Genomic DNA, 22,205 nt, shown 5'->3' with positions numbered 1-22,205 from the left:
CATTCTAAAAGAAGATGAGGATTCTATACATAGAACTTGATCCCCAAAGCAAGCTGAAAAGTGGTACAGTTAAATGCTCCCCTACTTGCAGCCCCAGAGAGAAGATGCCCTAAATTGGTCTATGAGATGCCAAATACAACCACAGCAAGGTCCTTGTATTCCAGGGAGAGATACAGTTGGTATATTAGATGCAGTTGAAAAACCTTCTTGAAATGTGTTGTTGATGTCTCAGAAAAGGCAAGAGCTAGAAGTTTAGTACTTCCAGGATATATACTACCTACCTTGTATGGAGGCTGGGGATGGACCAGAATTCCACCTTCTGTGCGTTGAAGTGACTGCTTCACTTGCTCTACTTTGATGGCAAGATGTGCTTCAAAATACCTGCGCATGGCCATGCAAGTATGTTTTCCAGTCTGCCGGCTAGCAAAGATCTCATCATCGCTTAGCAGCGCACCTTGGGTTTGCAGATTTAAGATATCAAGAGTGCTAATCTAAAATGAGGGGGGAAAACATGTTTACTGCAGTTTTATTTTAATATCTAAAGACTTTACTTTGAACCTTACTTTGGCTGAAAGGTTCATTTAGCCACACACACCCCTCCTGCTTCTTAGTTTGCTGGTTGTTTTGCTCAAATTTTCATATAACCAACCTCACAAAAAGAAATTCTCCTAAAATCACGAAATGCTCATTTGCAGGTATGGACTCAACATTCACTTTACAAGGTATTACGTAAAGTATCTAGATGGAATATGTGTAACTTCTTTTTTGACAGAAGGCCACATTTGCCTTTTAGAACAGGGTGGTTAAATTGAGATACAAAATCTAATTAAAATTTAATTAAACACAGTTGGCATTACTTCCCATATAATTTCCCCTGTCTAGCATATTAAATACTGTATTACTGTTTGGTGGCAACCCTTGAAGGGTTCTTAGAGCCCCATTCAAGACTTTCAGGGACCCTGGGCAACCTTAAGGTCCTGTTTTACACAAAGCAGAGCCAAGCTGAAAGGCTAGTCCCATAACGGCACTCAACTTCACCACCCAAAAAAGGAAGTCAGCAGTTCTGATGAAGTACTTGAGAACAGCAAAACACAACTGCTTTAACACTTACCAAGTTAACTAGGCGCCGTAAGCCATCATGCCTATCAAAGAGCTCTAAAACTGCACGGAATGAGAAACAAATAGAAAAGAACATGGTAGCATGGCAGCAGCCTGAGGCATGAGAGCATTCCATCAACCATAAGGTGTAGTTCACAACATCTGATAGCACGTGGGGATGCATGCATACCTACAGAACAAGAAAACATGGTGATAGTTTGTACTTCTATTAATGGGAATAGTATGTTATTAATAATAATATATACTATATAATAATAAAAATATTATATATAATGTTATTATATATAATAATAATAAAAACCCTCCAGCAAATGCTGTGATGAAAGGGATAGCATTCATTGTTCAATTTCAATTACAAAGATGACACACACCTTAAAATCTTTTGGATTCTTTGAACTGAAAAAGTCCTTGAAAAATGAATATTCAGGATACAAATGCAGAGTAAATACATCCAAATTCCAATAAAAACACTACTACAAAACATAAATATAAATGGTTAAGATGAACACAGGGTACCTATGCTTGAAAGATAAGTAAACAGTTGAAACCAACAACTGAAACCAAAACAGCACACAACAAAATTCTGATGAAAACAAAAACAAAAAACCCATAAAAAGCTGTGCAATCCTTCCCAGATTTCTTCAGAACTAGTGGATATATCTTGCTCAAACAGAGGCAAATAAAATCCATGTGATATGACATGAATGTGTGTGCGCCTTACTACTGTTGTCTTCAGCCAGTGTGGTACAGAGACTCAGGCACACTGACTGTCAAGCCAAATTAAAAAATGTATAACGTGTCTCCAATTGCTGAAATTAATGGGACAGTCTATACAAGCAACAGCGCTCATACTAACCTTTTAATACAGATGTATTTTATTGATGACCTGATCTCAACTTCAGCATCTTACTAGTAACTATTATCCCATCATGAGTTATCACACAAGTGCGTTTTTAATACTTACTAGACAACCCGTGACCCACTGGGTCATTGTTTCAGAGATATTTCCTTACCAGATTCCTCAATGCCTTCAACAATGGCAGAGTTCTAATGTACTGCCTTCACTGGAAAAATTCTTAAAAATGCAGGGAGATGAATATCTGCCTTGAAAATAGCCCATGTCATCCATACTGAACTGTACAGCACAGTCAAACCTCAAAAGTTGACCACAGGAAATGTTTTGTGATATTTTGTATTATGCCATAAAATGTTTTATAAAATTTGCCGAATTTCAATTCCATGGGAGTCATGGGTCCTGGATTTGGGACACATTCTGTTAAGTTAGCCCATTTGAGGTATCTTGGTTCAAAAATTGTTGGCCTACGATGCAGTTTTGCCTAGTTAAAGGTTACAAACAAGCAGACACAAGAGTTTTAGTAGTATATAAACATGCGTTGGAACTCCCGAAAGGTCAGGATACCTGGAGTACTCCAGTCCCCACTTGAAATATGCAAACCCTTTTACAAACATGCAGCCTCTGATGGCAGGATGGGCTCTTACCCTTTCCATGGCATCCTGGTTGTAAGACAAATAGTATAAACACATGGAAACACCTGTGGCTGCCATAGAAGGGCGGGGAATCTCCAGTAGCTTCTGTACTCCTCCATGAGCCACAAACTCTGTTGCAAACTTGTTGTGGAGCAGCAGAGATGCCAAATACTGCAGACAAATGCATAAAATCAGTCAAAGGTCAGTGGGCCAATTACAATCAACCTAGCAAAGCTGTCCTTTACAGCCGAAATATTCTTCCTTGTGCTCTGTGAAGAATGAAATTTCCCTCCATTTCTCCCTTTAGGAAAAACTGTAACTTAAGTAAGAACAGGTTCCAAGTCAAATGCTTTTGTAAAGCTTAAATAGGTAATGTTCTGTCTCCAAGAACTAAACAACCATTACATAATTGTCCATATTTAAATACACATATTTATTTGGAACATTAATATATGCCAGTCTTCTGATAGCTACCTGAACTGAAAATGTTTTTCCCAAGCACAAATCTCACAAAGCTCTCTTCAGGAAGGTTGGTTGAACTGAAATCAGTAGTAATACAAGAATTCCAGCAAGTGAAGCAGTTTCAGTTGAGAACCAATATCTACGTGTAACATTAGGACAGAGATTTTTCGAGGCCTTTCTCATGGGCTTATGGTGCCCCAGAGAGAGTCTCTTCTCTGAGTCTGCAGCTATGAGTTATTCACATAATGGCTGTTTTGAAGCTTTTCTGGGCCTAATTAAAATGGCTCACTTCCAAGATTAAAATAATAACATAACACTACAAAATGATTTTGCTGTAAACTGCCCCCCACTTTTTATGACAAAATCTGAAAATTAGGGATTTTAAACACAGAAAAGAGAAGTATTTACATAATCACAGCAAAGCCAGTACTAAGTCTGGTTTTTATCTGCTTTTAAATGCTAGGCCATTTACAGAACTTCTTCTGGATGACAGGCCACCAAATCAGAAAGAAAAAAAGAGCAGGGTCGTACAGCGCTTCAGACATGAAAGTCACAATCTGTTTTGTGCACAGATTGCACAAAATGCACAGGCACACTCAGGGAGCACCTGTCTGCAACTTATTAAAGCAGCTGCACTTTTTCTTTGAATTACATTCCACATCACCTGTTGTGAATATGGCCTGCATGCCGGACATCAGGCTAGAGACTCCCAATTCACGTGCCCAAAGCAAGAAATGGCTCTTAGTCATGCACAGAGTCAGATACCACAGCCCCTTTCTCTACTGGGTATAGAAAAGTTTTGGTCTTTCTAAAAAAGTAAGAAGTCCATGGACAGAAGCTTGTCAAGGACAGAAATTCCCATCTCCCCCAAAGCTCCTGATAAATATTTGTAATGTTCAAGAAGCTGGAGGAGTCCACTAACATTGAAGCAGAGGACCATTTGTTTCAGGATTATAGAAATAGGTAAAATATGTAGTCAAGAATTTGTGCAAAGCATTTTATTTATGTTTTTTATGTGGTGCTAAGTCTCATTCTTTAGCTTGCTGAATTATTTATGGAATCAGGTGTTTAATTCCAACATACATCCATATTTCAGGCAATGTGCATGAATATTTTTTTCTTCAGAATCTTGTTATCTGGAATAACTCTCTCACTGTGATCTGTAATATTTTGAGAGCTCATGATCTGCTGCAGATCAGGGGCATTCTGTGGTTTGTCCAGAGTACTTCCTTCATAAACTAATTTGCAAGCTGCTTTATTACAGTGATATTCTGTCAGACGGATTTATCTACCAAGGGGAAAATAAAAGCCAAATCTTCCAGACACCATGCGTCTATATTGCATGGCAAGGAAGTGGCAACCAGTACCAGAAATGCAGCACAGTGTGAAAGAACTCTCCCCCTCTCTCACACATACCAGGATTATGGGGTAGATCCCAAGTGAAGCGCCCCCTAGAGGACAAATCATACCAGGAGGCGGGACCAGGTGAGAAGACCAAGACGGGTTCTGAGAGAGGAACTTTGGGACCTCCAGTCTTTCACTCTGTGATCCTCAATATCACTAACACACCTTTTTGTCTGTAATCTGAAGCACTGTATAGCTCTTAAATTTATATCTTGCAAAGAACAGAAACAGAGGGTAGATATTTCAAAACCTCAAAGGAAAAAAGTATTCAGAGCTGATGTATCAAGGAGATAAAACCAATACAGAAGGAACAAGTCCAATTTCCTCCAGGTTGGTGCCTTCCAGATATGCTGAACTTCAATACCCATAATCTCTAGTCCATGTAGCAATGGCAGTGCTTGGCTAGGGTAAGAATCCAACACCCTTGGAAGGCACCAGACTGGGGAAGGTTGTACAAGACCAAAATCCTTCATTAAATAAGAGATATTGGGTCACAATGCCTTCACTGTGAACAAGCAGTTCATAGTGCTATCGTATACCTTTAGGGCTTCAAAAGTAAGCAGTACGTCATTGGTCCGTTTCAAGTCAATATAGAACATCATCAAATCTCTTGATCCAAGCTGCATGAAGATAGGCAGCAACTGATGAGGGAAATGTACAAAAAAGGTTTAAGTGGGCATCCTGAATATTTTTTCTCCTAAATTTAAATGCAGACAAATGCAAAGTATGGTTGATCAAGATTTCTGCTGAGTAACCTTGAGGGTGATTTCTTACTGTTCAGTTAACCATTTCTTCCTTTATATTTTTAGATTAAGACAGGTAGGTAGCCAGGGAAAAGAAACAAGAATGATTTTCTATTAGATGACTTCAGTATTTCTTTTCAAACAATGCATTCTTTATATATATTAATTTTTCTTTATTATTAAGGGGTCTTTATAATATGATCTATACATTAACATCCTGTCCTAAGACAAGCACATAACAAAGGACAATAAATTGGACAAACAGCTCCAAAGATTTTATTTGTTCCTTGCAGAATGCCTTTGTATAAAAACATACCTTGAAAAGATTATGATTCTCCATAACAAAGTTTAATTTCTTCCTAAAAGAAATTCAATTATCATGTTTTCTTCTGTTTTTTTAAACCTACCTCTTGATACTCGCCTAGAGGAGTCAGGTACTGCAGAATCAGTCTTTGCTCTATGGCAGGGGTCAAAGGGTATAAGTTATAATTTGTGCCAATCACCCAAGGAGACATCTCAGACCAGCTGCTATTAGACAGTTCAACAAACATCCTTTCTGGTTCAGAAGAAAAACCGAGTTTTTGTTTTGCTTTTCGGAAATTCTCTTTTTCATGTTGCTTCCCTGATTTTTTTGCAGCAGAATTTACCCGACTACTTGTCTTGTGATTCGAGTCAAGGTTAAATGAAATCTCCATGTCCCCTGAAACTTCCTCCTGCTCACCATCCACAGCCATCTCCCCGTAATCCATGTCCACGGCTTCTTCATCTAGAGGCAGTAAGGGGTCTGATGGCACCTTTCGAGGACTGGGCCGCTTATTTTCATGTTTTGTGTTCATTTCAATGACTTGCAGCTCTCGCAAACGTTGAAGTACAAATGCCACCTTGCATAAAAAGTTGAACACGCATCGTTTTAACACAGTTCCACTAAACTGAAGTCAGTTTGCCTAAAGAAACTCATACCCATTACTTATTATGCCACTCACTTTTCAAAACGGCAATATAAACAGGAGCAGCAAGAAAACTGGTGCTAATTTTAAATGTTATATATTTAAAAATAATAGACTTGCAAACTTAAGTAAGGTCACTTATTACTATCTTATTACTGTGGGGAAAGACAGGAAACTGGAAGCATGGAAAAATTCTCTTGCAAAACCAAACATGCTGATATACGAATCTGTTTTCTCCACTCACAAAAGAGGACATTTATAAAATTTGCAATACATTACAGTATAACTGTAATATACAACATTGCTGCAATTTTATTACATTCATTGTAACAATGCTTCAGGAACCGAATAAAAGCTTAGGGCTTTCTGCTCCAACCACACTTTTCAATACTTGTCTACAATATGTTATGGATATTTCCTGTTTACCAGTTGGGAATTCTCATCTCTATAGTTGGCAGCAATATCCTGATTCTCCATGGCACCTCCAAGCAACCCAGTTGCGTATGTCCTTAAAGGCTGATCAGCTTCTCGTGCCCACTTGAAGAGATTCTCAACAATGCCTTCCTAGAATAAGGGGGTCAGGGGGCAAGAAAGGTATAATTAGGCAGGTTAAATTCTTCTCTTCACAGCCTACATTCTATACAAAGTCTACTCACATACAAGTACCATAACCTATATTGGGCTTTGTTCCAAAAAGTAGCTTATCAAGTTCAAAAAGCAAATGAAATTGTTGATGATGTTGATATGATCAAAATTTAAACTAATGAATGCATAACCAGAATTTGTTTTAGCTGCAGTTTTCTTTGAATTTTTTCGCAGTAAGAGTAGTAACTTCCTACTAAAAAGGAAAAGGCGCTTGTTAACTTGACAGCAACATAATTTTTCATCAAAATTGCTGCAATCAAGCATGAAGAAACTTCTGGCTATGCAGAGGAATTCTTGAAGCATATATAGTTCTTTTGCACATTGGCATATAATTCAGAAACCCAATGCAAAAATAATTCAGTTCAGGCTACCTACTACAAAGTACATTGGGAAGTGTGTGAACATGGAAATTTACAGATCACTCAGAAGGCACACTGATGGCATTTGGATGTCATGTAAAGCCAAAAATTCTTGGTCATGGTATGAACTGCAATGTGAATTATCAGTATGGTAATGCACTATAACCCATTCACTCTTATCTGTTCCTCCCTTCATGAAAAAAAAAACAAATAAAAAAGGAATACTGTAACATATTGTGCCTGATGGCAGTCATTCTGTAACAGCTGAAAAGCAACTGAAACATTAACCCTAGCCCTGCCATAACAATTACAAAGTGCCCCACAGAGTAAACTCTTGGCATATCAATACCATTTAATAAACAACTTTCTATCTGTCTTGATCGCTGCAAATATCAGCTCTCAGAGAATATAACTGTAAGAAATATAAACTATACCAGAAGCAAAGTTCTCGATTACCAGGAACTCATTCTTCTCACCAACCCCATAAAACAGAAAGAGAGCAGCCTTCTAAGATCTGCAACATGTTGGTTCTAGGTCTATCTTCCTATATCGCATACCTTCTCCTGAAAGACAACAGCAGTTTCCAGCCCAGGCATAATGTCCAATAGGAGTCGGCAGGCAGCAGTGTTCAGTGGTGGTTCTCTGCTTGTCATGACATAAGCATTTACCAGCTAAGAGAAGAAGAAAAGTTCTTTGGGTTATTTCTGAAAGAAAAAACTACATATCAGATCTGAATGCCCTTCTACTCATGGGAAGAACACCAGTCCAGCAGAGGCCTCCAAAGGAAGGAAGGAAGGAAGGAAGGGAGGGAGGGAGGGAGGGAGGGAGGGAGGGAAGGAAGGAAGGAAGGAAGGAAGGAAGGAAGGAAGGAAGGAAGGAAGGAAGGAAGGAATGATTTTGAAAGATTCCTTCCCGCCCATACACAACATTTCATCCATAGAATCCCTAACTCTCTGGAGCAAGTTGTTTCGTGACATGGCATTGTGGAAAAAAGTGAAATTTGCAAAAATCAGACATAATCCATGAGCAGAGAGCCACTAATGGAAAAAAGTTTTCAAATCTATATCATGCTTTATTGCAATTAATCAATTTTTAAAAAGTGGAATTGACTAGGTATTCAAGTCTTCTATCAGCCTTGTAAAGGTCCTGATGGCCTTACAGTATAGAACCAGAAGACAATTACAATGCAATTCTATGAGCATTTACTTAAAATTTAAGTCCACTTATATCAATTGGACTACTTCTGCACAGGATTCTGCTGCACATACTACATCTTTAAGTATAGTAACCTATCCAAGCATCTGAAATCTTCAACCATCAATCTTTATATTTTCAGCAAAATGCAAGTTTCAAAACTAGAATTTAAGTCCATTTGTCATTGTATGTAAATTTTTTCAGTTTACTGAAATCTACTTCAATTTCAATAACCACATTTAATTTGCAATTTCCTGGAAAATACAGAGGAAGGCAAAGGGCACTTCTGATAGACAGACAGACAGATGAGAGTTAACAAGGAAAAGCCTCTTTTATGCTGTTTGCATCATGATTTGAATAAATCAGGCCAATTTTATCTAGTTTTTGGAAACTACATTCCTATTTCAACAGAGAATGAATCTAAAACAAAATGAACATCTTAGTGCTTCTACTCTAGGCAAAGAAATTAAGTAATAAAAAAGTTACTAGCTACTAGCTGCCATGTAGAAATCTATAGATAAAGACAAAGGGCAAACCCACTGCATTCATGAAATCATCATTCTTGAAAAGAATCCTCAGCAAATGTCCAAGCATGCATTTTGGGTCTGCTCGACCTGTAAACAGACAGATAACAGTATCCGTTAATAGACTACACTCACTAGCAAAATTAAGTAGAAGCAAGCAAAGAAAGCAAAATAAGCAACATGTAAAACAATGTTTTAGTTAACTGAAGTTAAATATGATTAATTAACTATCTTGCCAATTCAAAAGTTTCCACCCACAAATCAATGGAAATTAAATACTGGCATTGACTTTAGGTAGAAACTTTGTGTTGGCAAAATTGTATAATTATATTTCAGTTTTATAAACTTATTTGGTTGACTAAAACCAGCCTCCTAATCTGTTGGACAGTAACTCTTGAGTGCTTGTCTTAATGAAAAGTACAGTATGTATATGCAAGAAAAAAGGGAATGTTAAAATAGTTTTGTAATCAGTTTAATAATACTGATACCAAAACATATATTGTTCTTTTCTTGTTTCTCACTTTTTTAATGTTGCACACTGCCCAGTATCATATGAAATTGGGCAGCTTTCTAAACTAGACAGTCCCATGTCATACATCTAAGCTTATTTAACATTTATCACATGATAAGAACCTTTTATAAGTTTCACTAAATAATATTTGGTATGTATGCACCAGTTATTTTTTTGGTGCGTGAAAAAATTATAATACAACCACAGTTTATATCTTAAGTTACAGGAGGACATTTTAATTAGTTGAAAAACTGTCTTCTATTTGTTTTGTAAGAGCAGGCCTTTTACGTTTTTATGCCAGGCCTCCCATAAGGCATTTAAAGCCATGCATTTTTAATTTCTTTAAAGATACGTCTTTGGACTACTTTAAGTTTGGGCAGCAAGGAAATTTACTGAAACTCCAATAAGCAATTTAGTTGCATGCATTTTTATTATGCTGATTTAGTGGAATCACCCACAATGGGACCAGAATATTTGCGGGACTGCCTCTCCCTCAGAGTATCTGCCCATTGTACCAGATTGGATAGGGTAGGCACGCTCCAGGTCCCTTCCCTGAAATGCTGCCATCTAGTGGGACCTTGGAAGTGCCTTTTCCATAGGTGCCCCTGCCTTGTGGAATACCTCCCACCCCAATGATCTGGCAGGCCCCCACCCTTTTAGCCTTCCAGAAGGCCATCAAGACCTGACTTTTTACCCAGGTACTGGAGTAGAGTGATGGTGATAGGGCTAGTTGTTGGGGCATCCCAGGGGGATGACCAAGACACTGTATTTTTATTTTATGGTTTTATGTTTTTTATGGTTCTGTGGTTTTGTTGTTGTTGTGCGCTGCCTAGAGTTGTGCTTTAAGATGGGCAGCCATACAAACCTTTTAATTAAATAAATAAAATTTTAGCCTTTGAAATGAAAGCAGTTATCATCTGAGTCAATTAATTGCTATATTATCAACATTTATCCAGGAGAACCAGAGAGAATGTTGTTCTACAATCCGCACCCTATTTGCTTTCATAAAGTATATACAAGGGACATTTCTGAAAAGCCTTATGAGGTATGAGTCTGAAACGCAAGAATAGCAGATAAATACTCTGGTGCTATAGATTCATGGTTTTATTCTGTCCCTTTAAAAAACAGTTACACCGGGTAAGTTCATATATATGCTAAGACAATATGACTCATTTAATTGTGGCTTAATGTGGTGTCCAAATAGTATTGGTTAATTCACCATGGCTTGTTCTTGACTCACTCTCTGCAACTGTGGGTTAGAATAATGTGTGAAATGCGCCCAGGGTTTATTTATGGTTTCCTTGCTTAGCCCTCTTTGTTTTTAAGCTCTACCAAACCTCTAGTTAATTCAAAGAGATATGAAAAAAAAAGCACTGCACAGGAGACTATGATTATTTTGCTCCTTTGCAGGACTCTGATTGATTCAGAAAAAACATGGTTTAGGGTGATGTATGAACACAGGTTAAGTGCTTTCATCTCAGATTACCAGGATGCCTATCATCAAATGGATCTGGATCTCGTTTGCGATACTCTTCTGTCTCCTTTTCAATCAATTCTGACATTCTAGAAAGAGAAAAAACGTAAGCCACTTGAATTTCTGTTTTAAAAAGTTGTTCTTTAACATTTAAATTGTTAACATTACAAAACCACGACTAACCAAGATTCCAATTGGACTACATGTGATCAAGACATTACAGGAAGTCCTCGCTGAAGTGACCATTCAAAGTTACGATGGTGCTGAACGAGGGGGACTTACAATGGGTCCTTGTATCTGCGGCCATCGCAGAATCCCTATGGTCACATGATTGCAATTCGGGTACTTGGCAACCAGCTCACAATTACAACAGTCGCAGCGTACTGTGGTCACGTGACCACCATTTGTGACTTTCACTGCCAGCTTCTGACAAGCAGCGTCAATGGGGAAGTCAGCAGGAATTGCAAATGGCAATCATGTGACTGCAGGATGCTGTGACCATGCAGGATTTGCTTAACGACGGCCACTGGGACTGCTGGAATTGCCACTGTTAAGTTGGCGTGGTCAAGTGATGTTGCACTTTATGACTACATCACTTAGCAACAGAGTTGCCAGTCCCAGTTACCATCATTAAGTGAGGACTACCTGTATTTAACAACATTTCAGCAAAAAAAAAAAACATGGGGAAGCACTATCCTAATTTATTCATCTATTTAAAAGCATACTCCAAAAGTCCATGAACTACATAATTTCCCCACATTATTAGCAGTTTAATAGTGTCAGCTTTGCTACTTATTGGACTTCTAAGATAAGAACTATGAGGCTTTGAGCAGTTCTCAGGCCAGAGACTGCCATCATGTAAAGAAACAACAAACTTTCCACTTCAAGGCCTCCAAGTACTACCCCAAGTCTCCATTAATTTGGAAAAGTGGACGAAAGAAGCCACATGTTTAAACCCTAAGGCTGTAAGAATAATTTACATCTTCTCACTGGCAGTGGGTAACCAACCCTTAAGTATGGCTTCATTCTTGTTTATGATACAATTTGTCATCCAAACAAGCTGAGTCTATGAGTCTTCTGCCATGCTTAATCAAGGAAATGAATTAAACTGTGAAGTGTCAGAGATCTAGCATTTACTGCCAAATCTTGGACAGGGGAACTTGCTAGCAAATATTTCTAACACAGAAATTACTATTTACTACGAGCAGGAAAACTAGTCCATTTGCTTTTCTGATATTACTTTCACACTGGATTGTCTTGTTTCTCAAAGCTTCTATATTAGGCTATATATGCAACCCATCTGGTAGGGTTGCTTCAAGGCCTTCCTGAGGTCTTCAGGTCATGTATTTCCATGTTGAGAAGACACTTCCAAATAATCAGTAAATCTACCTGCTTTATCAAATGATTTGTACAAGCTTAGTAAACAGAACGTAAAAGCCAAATTTTATAAAAATTTACTTGGGATTAAGTCCCACTGAGATTTACTTCTGAATAGTGTTCTTTACATAGTATATTCCATATAATTATACTTCAGAACAATCACACTCACCGGGTAAGAATAGGAACCATGTCTTGTCCACTGCCATGATCTTTTTCCCACTGCTCTAGCAAAGCAGTAAGCTCAGCCTTGGAATCTACAAGCTCAGAACATGAAGTCATGACTCACTCTAAACAGAAGAGAGAAGCAGTTAAGATCATGTGAAAAGATCCTCAATTCTTATTGCACTTGTTTCCAGAAAAAGCATTAAATTTCAGAAGCCACATACTTTTTACAAAACAAGTGAAAATTGGGAAGTTAAGGCATACAATTTTTAAAATCTTTGCATGCACTCATCACAAAGATCTTCAGCTTGTTAAATTTTTAAAACAGTGTTCCTCCTCTTCTGTAGTAGGCATTTGACACCATATAACAACATTTCCAAATCAGATGCCACTCAGGATGAAATCAAGACAAAAATTGTATTTAATTTCCTTTACATTAACTAAAATAAAAAGTAGTTAATACGATTACTCTCCAATCATACAGTATATGTAATCATTTCCTCTTCTCCTGTGTTAAAAATTACAATCAATTACAACTTTCAAAAGTCTCTGTGGGCCATGATCTCTAGTCCTAAAGTGTCAGATTGTAAAATTTTGACTTACAGACTGCACTGGCTTTCATCACCTCAGCTCAAAAGCAAAGGGCTATTTGCTCTTTTTATCTTTTCAATCTAAGCCCTGACCCTCAATTCTGTCAGCACAAAAGATTTTTGAGATTTCAATCATTGGAAATGTTCAGCCAAAGTTATCTGGACCGAGCAAAACATCTTTGCTCTGGGAGCACAAATATTCTGCCTGACACAGGAAGGAGAATGAGACAGAAATTCACTGGAGTGCTTGCCAATTTGCACAGATTAGGGGGAAAGCTCTACCTTTTTGAATGTTTTATTCTTGAAACAGGTATTTCAAGAGATGGGCACCAGGAACAACAAAGGTATCACTAGCTTTCAAAAAATGTCTCTGCCTCATCAAATGAGAAAGTAGGATTAAGATTTAATAGATTTAAGGGACGCGGTGGTGCTGCGGGTTAAACCGCTGAGCTGTCGATCGGAAGGTCGGCGGTTCGAAACCGCGCGGCGGGGTGAGCTCCCGTTGCTCGTCCCAGCTCCTGCTCACCTAGCAGTTTGAAAACATGCAAATGTGAGTAGATCAATAGGTACCGCTTCGGCGGAAAGGTAACGGCGTTCCGTGTCGTCATGCTGGCCACATGACCCGGAAGTGTCTATGACAACGCCGGCTCTAAGGCTTAGAAACGGAGATGAGCACCGCCCCCTAGAGTCGGACACGACTGGACTTTACGTCAAGGGAAACCTTACAATCCATATAGTGAAAATAAATCTACACTCCATAGAGTTAAATATGATCCATACCACCAGAGGAAGTTGTAAACATAAGAGTAATTAATTTAACAGACCTCCCTATGTTTTTATTAGCAAAACTTATAAAAATCCAATACAGGTATTCAAATCAGAGATGAGCCTTTTGTTTGGGGCTGAAAGTCACACTTAGTTGGGAGAAGGCCAGTGTAAGTATGATAAGGCAAAATGGGCAAGCTCTCGTCACAAATAAGCACTGCCTGGATTTTCTGGTTTTTTTCCTCTTTAAACTATGGTATGTCTCTTTTATGGTATACATTGCAGCTTTTGCCTGTCCAATGACAGGAAACCATATTCTGCAGCATGGTGGGAGGGGTCAACCAGGGTCACAAAACCCCACAGTTTTTATGAACAGTTCTGATCATCTATGCCTATCCATTTCAGATGTTCACACACACTAATATAAAATGTCAATAATATTACCAAAATCTTTGAGGCTCTTATCCACAAAACCTTAAGCAAGGGGAACAAACTGGGAACAGAAAGGACACATAATTCAAGCTATAAAACTAAGTATAGATTGGATGCAGCTTCTTTTAGATTAGTGGGAACACTGTGGTTTGAGCCCTCCGAGTGGGACAAAAGGGAGGGAATTTTTGCTGATGTAATAGGATCCCTCCTTACAACATACCATAACTCATGGCCCACTGGGCAAGTGTTTGGATTTAGACCTGGTTTCATTATCACCCAAAAACAAATCATTCTATGCAAATCACCCACAAATTTCCCAGCTTTCAGCATAGGAAATAATAAAAGGCCTATCTGTAAGTAGTCACTTTAAAACAAATGAGGTTTATTTCTTATAAACAAAGTTAAGCTGGAGAGGTACCAGACATCTGTGCAGAAATTTCTGTTTCCAGAACATTATATAACAGGGAAAATTCTTCTGCTCATTGGCTCAAGGTTTTTCTCACAGAGCATGAATCAAATTATATATTTTATTATAAATTGATAAAAGACTTTGGAAGTCAGTGCTATAACAAAATAAGTAAGTAGTACACTGAATGGAATGAGAATCCTATTCAAGAGTTGCCTTGAGTAGGATTCAATATATATGTAATAATTATTACAAAGAAATTTGAATGTCGGGCTTTTAAAGCTTTACACACTGTACATTTCAACTAAAAAATAAAACACAAATCCCTATATTAGATTGCATATTTTCATAACTGTGCCAGAAAAGTTTCTCAAAGGGATTATGTCATGAGTACTGATGGCGAGCAGGAGGGGGCCTCTATCCAGGGGGGAAAACGCATGCGTAGTACTGAGGAGTTAAGCAGCCATTCAAAGAGACACAGATCAGACCCGCCTTGTCTTTCAGCGTTTATCTGTCTGGGTTTTTCCCACGCTTCTTCAGTTTGTTAGGATTTTCTGTCTTATGTAGCAGTAATAAACACTAGAGACCTACTCCTCGTCTCAGCGTGATTTCTGGCTGTTAGGACAGATTAGAACGATACAACTACAGGTCAGCTCCACAACGAAATTAATGCTTACAATCCTTCATGGCTGACCAATCATCTAGCTAGCTACTGAATATTTGGAAACTGTAGCATAGCAATGATTACCTGATACTAACTGTAGAAATGGTTCATTACAAGATGATTCCTACCCTAATGAATAATCCCACAACAAGATAGGTGAGGCAGAACACCATGTATGCACTTAGTTTGTTTTGTATGAAGCTCCAGTTATGAATCCGTTACACGATTTAAGGGTGTTTCTGGATCCAGCACCACTTCTAGCCACCTAAACAATGACTGTAGCCAGAGTTCTTTCCAGAATCTCCTGCTGATCTACCTACAGTACTACATTTCTTCTTGGAAAGGTAAGAATTAGCCTTAGTCATTCTTTTTTTAATTTACATTTAGATTATTGTAATGCACTCAATGTGGTGCTGCCCTTGGAAAGTGTTGAGAACTTCAGCAGTCTGAGTGCTCTGAACACATCTCCCAGAATTACATCTATGCATATCCCATTCTTCAGGTCACAGTTATTTCAACCACGTTAATAACCAGTTTGCTTATGCCTAATTCAAAATACTGGCCTTCAAAGTCTTGACCAGCCTGGGACCAGATTGTCTCAAGCAGCACCTCTTTCTTTACAAGCCTATTCTGCTGCCCCCCCCACCACCACATGCAGACCCTTCCCATCTGACAGGTATTTTGACTGAATAAAACTTAGGCTATAAATGCCTTCTTCTGAAAGCAGTCTGCACACTAACCTCTTCTGATACATGGCCAAAGCTTTGGAAGAAAAACTTTGGATTGATTTAGGCTGACTTTAAAAATCTACAATTAGTCACTGTGATATTGGGTCCATGTGTGTTTGTACTGCTCTTCTTTGGATTGTATTAATGGTATCATTTTTGAATAACATTACTATTAGCCTGATTGAATACTTAACCAAAAGATGGGATATCAGTATTTTAATAGGTAGATACATACTGAGGAACAACACTTCCTAAAATCAGACAAAATACAAAAATTTTATTTTGTAGCTGAAATTCATGTCACAAAACCAGCTGGCCATTTTTTCCCACACCTATCTAGAGCCTAGCAAGAAAAACAACTTTAAAATAAGAAACTACATCAATGAGTGAATTAAATAACCTGGACCATTCAATTATAAATATTAAATTTCTCATTTGCACATTGTTCCTCACTTCATAAGCAAAGACCAAACTTCTGTCCAGTCCAGAGATACCCAAACTTGGGGGGTAAACTCCTGGGAAATCACAAGTAGATCTGAGAAGGGCACAAAGCCAGATCACAAGGCGATGTGGACAGGACAGCTGGGAGGAGACAAGTGGGCACACTGAAGATCTGTACCTAAGATCAGTAGCAGCACCAGGGCCTGAAAGTGGGGTCAAGAGCTCTATGGACAGGAATACCATGGGAGAAACTGGTCCATGGAAGAGAGCAAAGGGCACACAAGTGGCAGGGCTAGGAGGGGGCAAACAGGCAGGCATGCTGGGATCTGAGCCCAAGTCAGCAGCAACAGTGGAGCTGAGGAATGTCTAGGGGCAGGATGTAAGATGGCAGGGCAGGAAGACCAGGATTGCAAAAGATAGAGCTGCCACTTCCCTCTGACCTCTGAGAATCCATCTGGGTAGATTACCCTGTTCCAGCTAAACAGCTGGAGAAACCTGGTACTCAGATGGAAAGGAAGGCTAATAATGCAGTTGCTGGCTTTTCCAGCCAAAGTGAGATTGGCGATCCCCCTCAAATTTTGCAACCAGCAGGCAAAGCTGGATCACAGTCAGAATTTGGTCTGAGAGCAGAAGTCTTGTTTTATTGACACAGCAGCCAACTCTGTTCCAGGAGTTTCCAAGCTAGTTTCTGTCAGGAACTAGGTTTCTCTCTCCAATCTGGTCCTTCTCAAATTTATCTCTCCTTCCTGGATGGATCCACTCATCTGTCAAGTGACCCACATCCCACCTTTTGGGAACAGGTACCCAAAAGCTCCATCCAGCACACCCTAAGCCATGTAAGAACTCAGTCTTTCTCTGCCTGGATAAGCTGGCAGTGGAACCAACTTCTGGCAGGGCTCCAATTTTGAGTATATAAAGGGAATAAAGAATGGAATAAGGAATCCATTCAATACTAAACTGTCAGCTGGCACTCAGCACTACTCAGGAGCAGCTCTTTTTTCATTGGGAAACTTCACACAAATTTATCATTTTAGGGGATTGTGGCACCACAAAATTTGAGAATCCCTGATCTAGTCCATCATTCTGTTTCCACAGTGGCTAACCGGATGCCACTGGAAAGCCATCGAGTAACATACAAGACCAATACCCTTTCCCAGCAACTGCTACTGAGACATAAATTGCCTCTGATATTGAAACTAATTTACATCCATTGTAGCTTTTGATAGCTTTAGCATTCCCAAATGTCTGTAATCTCCTTCAAAAAGACTCAAGTTGGTAGCTATTTTTTTCATCAACCACATCTTACTAAGTAGAAGAGACATAAAATGTAGCAGTAAGAACATACCAGGGCTCAGAAATATATGATGCGTCACAAGGAAAAAGAGGAGGGAATTTTAATTTATAAGATTTGATCACTGGAACAGCCTAGAAGTTAAATGAGTCATCTTATCATTTCTTCTAAAAATATTAGTATGCATAAAGCATTTTAAAAAGATGTTTTAAAAGGGAATTCCTAGTTCACTTAAATAACATGGAGAGAAAATAAGGAATATATACACACACACGGTGATCTAGATAATGAACCTTGTTATAAACGATAATAAATATTTGCTTTCGGTCTCTGCAAAAGTGTCATTTGCTCCTCCAAGTGAAACAGTCAACTTCTTTCCAAGAACATGGTTGATTATCCTTTATTTCAAATATGTGACAAGCTTTGAAGGGAGGAAGTAAATCCAATTACTACATAACATTGGCCTATAGGTTTGGTTAAATTATTTAACTGGCTACACAGTATGTAATTAAAGAATCTGGTGTAGCTGAAAAAGTACTGTATACAGATTATTTCTAAGCATAACTCTTCCAAAAATCTTACCAAACAAGAACAGTTGCAAAGGCAGTGTACAACAAAATCATCACACAAATATATGTATCCATTCCTAAGATTTATATGTCAATCCTATGCAATGCAAAGTATTACATAGCTAACAGGGTTTATTTGTCAATTCCCTTATTCAATACATTTGCCAGTATTAAATGAAGTAGAGAACCACAAGTTGTTATTCTTTATTAGAGAAGAAAACCTAATAAGGTACTTAACACTAAGGTACAGCACTTCTAAAAATATTGCCACAATACAAAAGCACTGCACTGCACAAGGCTCCACTTATGCGACCCAACAAGATGAAACTGCAAACCACCCATACTCAAGTTGTATTATTTCAAGAAGTATGCAAAATAATTCAACTCATTTTTCTCAAAGAATTTGCCAATCAAGGACACTGTAGTGAGATGCATACCTGTTAGGACTAAGCCTGTAACTTTGTTTGCATCTGAAAGGTCTATTGAAGAAAAATTCCAAACACTTACAGGATGGTCCAGTGACAGGCCAGTGATCAGGAAACCCCTAACTTAACCATGGATTCTTCAACCCTTATTATAATATTAGTGTTTTACCTCAAATCCCTGTATATATAATTACAACCACGTAGCCAACTTCACAGGATGCAATGGGAAGTAGTATAGAACATTCCACTTTGTCACATTCTACTGTGGTCAAGAAACTTAACGTAGGGCTAATCATACAAATGAAGGCTACACTAGGTTTCAATAGTTCTCACCGAAGACCAAAGTATACTTAATACAGGAGAAAGTGATCGGCATCTCCTATGACCTGTTTTTCTTTTTTAATTTAGGGCAAATCAAATTAGACCACAATATCAGTAAGGGAATAAACAACTAATGGGTAGTCATTCAGAAGGCAGGGGAAACAGAGAATACGAGAGGCCTAAATGCAGATAGCCACATGCATGAGGTCGAATGTCTAATCAAAGAGTGGAACACTAAAATGCCCTACTTGGAATCTCTTTAAAGACATTTGTTCAAAATCTTCTCTTCCCTACTAGGAATGGCTGGGTGGCAATAAGTTGGCCAGAAAATATGGAAAGGCCGAGAGGCCAAATGGAAAAATATTAGAGGATGGATGGAAAGACTCTAGGATCAATCTGGTCCATAGGATACAGGTTCCCACTCACAATCATTTCCGTCATGCTATTTCCCCAATTCCCCAATCACATTCTCCCAGAAAGCTATTGATCCGATGAGAAAAATAGTGTAAATGCTACAATTTTATTTTTCCTTATAAAGGAAGAATTGTCTTTAGAGGACAAATTTAATTGGGACAAGAAAGGGCGGGGATAGAAGAAGATATTTCATTTCTATACCCTACCATTATAAGGTAAAGGTAAAGGTTTCCCTTGATGTAAAGTCCAGTCGAATCCGACTCTAGGGGGCGGTGCTCATCTCCGTTTCTAAGCCTTGGAGCCGCCGTTGTCATAGACACTTCCAGGTCATGTGGCCAGCATGACGACTCGGAACACCGTTACCTTCCCGCCGAAGCGGTACCTATTGATCTACTCACATTTGCATGTTTTTGAACTGCTAGGTGAGCAGGAGCTGGGATTAACAACGGGAGCTCACCCCGCCGCGCGGTTTCGAACCGCCGACCTTCCGATCGGCAGCTCAGCGGTTTAACCCGCAGCGCCACCGCGTCCCTAGTCCCTACCATTATCGTCTGTATATAATACAATATAAATATAGTATGAAGGTGTCATTCAGTTGACTGGGGGAAACAAAACCAAAAAACTCTCAACACCATCTGACCCAGCTACCACTGACAGGCTGGAGTAAGGGAGTTATACATTTTTTTATATCCATTCCTCTAAAACAACAAGCATTTTATTTTTTTAATTTTTTATCTCACCTTTGTCATTTTTTATAAGTAACTCAAAGTGGCAAACATACCTAATACTCCTTCCTCCTCCTATTTTCCCCACAACAGCAACCCTGTGAGGTGGGTTGGGCTGAGGGAGAGGGACTGGCCCAAGGTCACCCAGGTGGCTTTCGTGCCTAAGGAGGGACTAGAACTCACAGATTCCTGGTTTCTAGCCCGTTGCATTAACTGCTAGACCAAACTGGCTCTCTTGTATTAAGCAGACAGGGATTGTTGTCAACAGTTCTCAATAGTTCCCAATGAGCCATGGGGAAAAAACCAAAAGGACTGCACCAAAGAAGGGCAATCCCAGACACAGAACTAGCAGCAGCAGTGTAAAGCTGGCATTTAGGCAAAAATTCTGGCCCAAAACAGGATAATTCATCACTTTCTTCTGGATAACAAAATTACTGTTATTCATTCCTATAGAACAGGAAGGCAAATAACCTATGAGTACAACATCATAAGTAACTAAACGGGGCTGAACTGAGTGGTCTGACCTCCAGCAAAAGAGGCCCAAAGGCAGAGGGCTGCAATTCATTCCACTGTCTCAGCAATCTTGGCAGTATATAAGCCTTTTCTCCATACACACTAATCCTGTCCATGATATTGAAAGGAACACAAGAAATAAATCACTCTATTTCTAGGAAGAACTATCACATGTATTTTTGACCAAAGAAACCATAGGGTCTAGGACGTGGGGCCTCCCCAATATCAGTCTGCACAATCTATTAGGGCTGTTTTGAATTCCTCTCCTCATACATCTAATACACAGGAAGGGATGGCTGCAGGTGGCTATTCTTTAAAAAGAAAAATAAATTTTGCACATGCTATTTTTTAGTGTATTTTTTCGTTCAGGACTAAATTCTGATATCTGATAAAAAGTCTGAGGCTATAGCCTAACTCAAATTACGTTCAAGCACAGAGAACAATCATGGGGGGGGGGAACCTTATGATAGGCAAAATCTTTCTGGAAATTTTACAGAAAAGCCACCAAGCAGCACCACTCCTCCTAATTCTCAGGGCTGACAGCTAAGGACCAAAGAAAAGGAAAATGAGAGGGTAAAACAGACAAAACTAAGCTGGGTTCAAGCTGGCCAAGCAAGAGGAAGGAAAAACTACTACCTGCTTTTCAAAGTGTGTTGGCCTTAAGCCTTTCCCCCACGTAGGGATGATTACAGGAGTATCCAAGGTGAACGCTTCGACTTCAACAGAGCTGTCCTCATTCAGAACCAACTCCCTTGTGGGTCAAATGGGGCTTCCTCACAGGACTGCATCCATAGTTTATGCTATGCATTTCTCACTCGCCTGCAAGCAGGCGCAAACTCTTTTCTTTCTACCGATCAGGAGTATCAAGCAAGAGGAGGAAGCGGGCTAATCACCAGCGTTTTCCCAGCCTTGTTCCAATAGTGGGGACGGGCCAGGTACTCCACTCCTTCCCTTCTCCAGCCCGCCTTCGTCCCCGTCCCGCGACTAGTAAGGGGCACCTGGAAACACATGGAAGCCCCGCTCGGCTTAAGAACAGCCTCCGCCAAACCCGGAGGGCTCCGCAAGGCGATCCCGGCCTGCGCCTGTCACCAGCCCCGGCTTGCCGGCCTGCTTCTCCCTTCGCTGAGCTTGTACGTACCTGTCCTCACTCCAGCCGCCGCCGCCGCCGCCGCTGCTACCCTCTCGGCCTCCTCCCGGCCCCACGCACCGCGGCCCGGCGGCTGCTAGCACTATGGCGGGCACACACTTTGCTCGTCACCGCGGCAGAGCCTCGTCGCCCTCCCCCACCCCTACGCGCTCCTCGACCCAGAGCGAGAGACACATTAGGCGACATGCGCACAGGCCGCAGGGAAATGTAGTCCGGGAAGTGCGCGTGCGCACACTCTCCGCGATCCGTTTTCTCCTCTTTTCTTCCAGCAAAGGACTTTGGGAATTGTAGTCTCCGCTTTCTAAAGCGTTTCTGTTTTCCTGCGCGGTAGGGGTCGCTGCCTTCCTCTACGCCGTAAAAAG

At 39.7% G+C, this 22,205-nt stretch overlaps 1 protein-coding gene across 2 annotated transcripts in view; it reads right to left on the bottom strand.

Annotated features, from left to right (window-relative positions):
* The window catches only part of DCAF1 (DDB1 and CUL4 associated factor 1), a 45,992-nt gene extending 24,025 nt beyond the window's left edge, over positions 1–21,967 (bottom strand). The window contains exons 1-12 of one of the 2 annotated variants that reach the window (XM_063291944.1): positions 21,835–21,967; positions 12,420–12,537; positions 10,883–10,959; positions 8,902–8,975; positions 7,725–7,838; positions 6,590–6,727; positions 5,938–6,097; positions 5,624–5,673; positions 5,013–5,114; positions 2,620–2,778; positions 1,112–1,288; positions 282–491 (exon numbers count right to left, since the gene is read on the bottom strand). In XM_063291944.1, the coding sequence (XP_063148014.1) occupies positions 282–491; positions 1,112–1,288; positions 2,620–2,778; positions 5,013–5,114; positions 5,624–5,673; positions 5,938–6,097; positions 6,590–6,727; positions 7,725–7,838; positions 8,902–8,975; positions 10,883–10,959; positions 12,420–12,529 (1,371 nt within the window). In that variant the 5' untranslated portion in view covers positions 12,530–12,537; positions 21,835–21,967. Of the gene's footprint in view, positions 1–281; positions 492–1,111; positions 1,289–2,619; positions 2,779–5,012; positions 5,115–5,623; positions 6,098–6,589; positions 6,728–7,724; positions 7,839–8,901; positions 8,976–10,882; positions 10,960–12,419; positions 12,538–21,834 lie in introns of both variants that reach the window. The other variant, XM_063291943.1, reaches the window with a different exon arrangement.
* Positions 21,968–22,205: the final 238 nt, after the last annotated feature.

The sequence above is a fragment of the Candoia aspera genome, chromosome 2 (assembly GCF_035149785.1).
Source record: "Candoia aspera isolate rCanAsp1 chromosome 2, rCanAsp1.hap2, whole genome shotgun sequence".
NCBI lineage: Eukaryota > Metazoa > Chordata > Lepidosauria > Squamata > Boidae > Candoia > Candoia aspera.
This window is presented reverse-complemented; position numbering and strand designations above follow the sequence as displayed.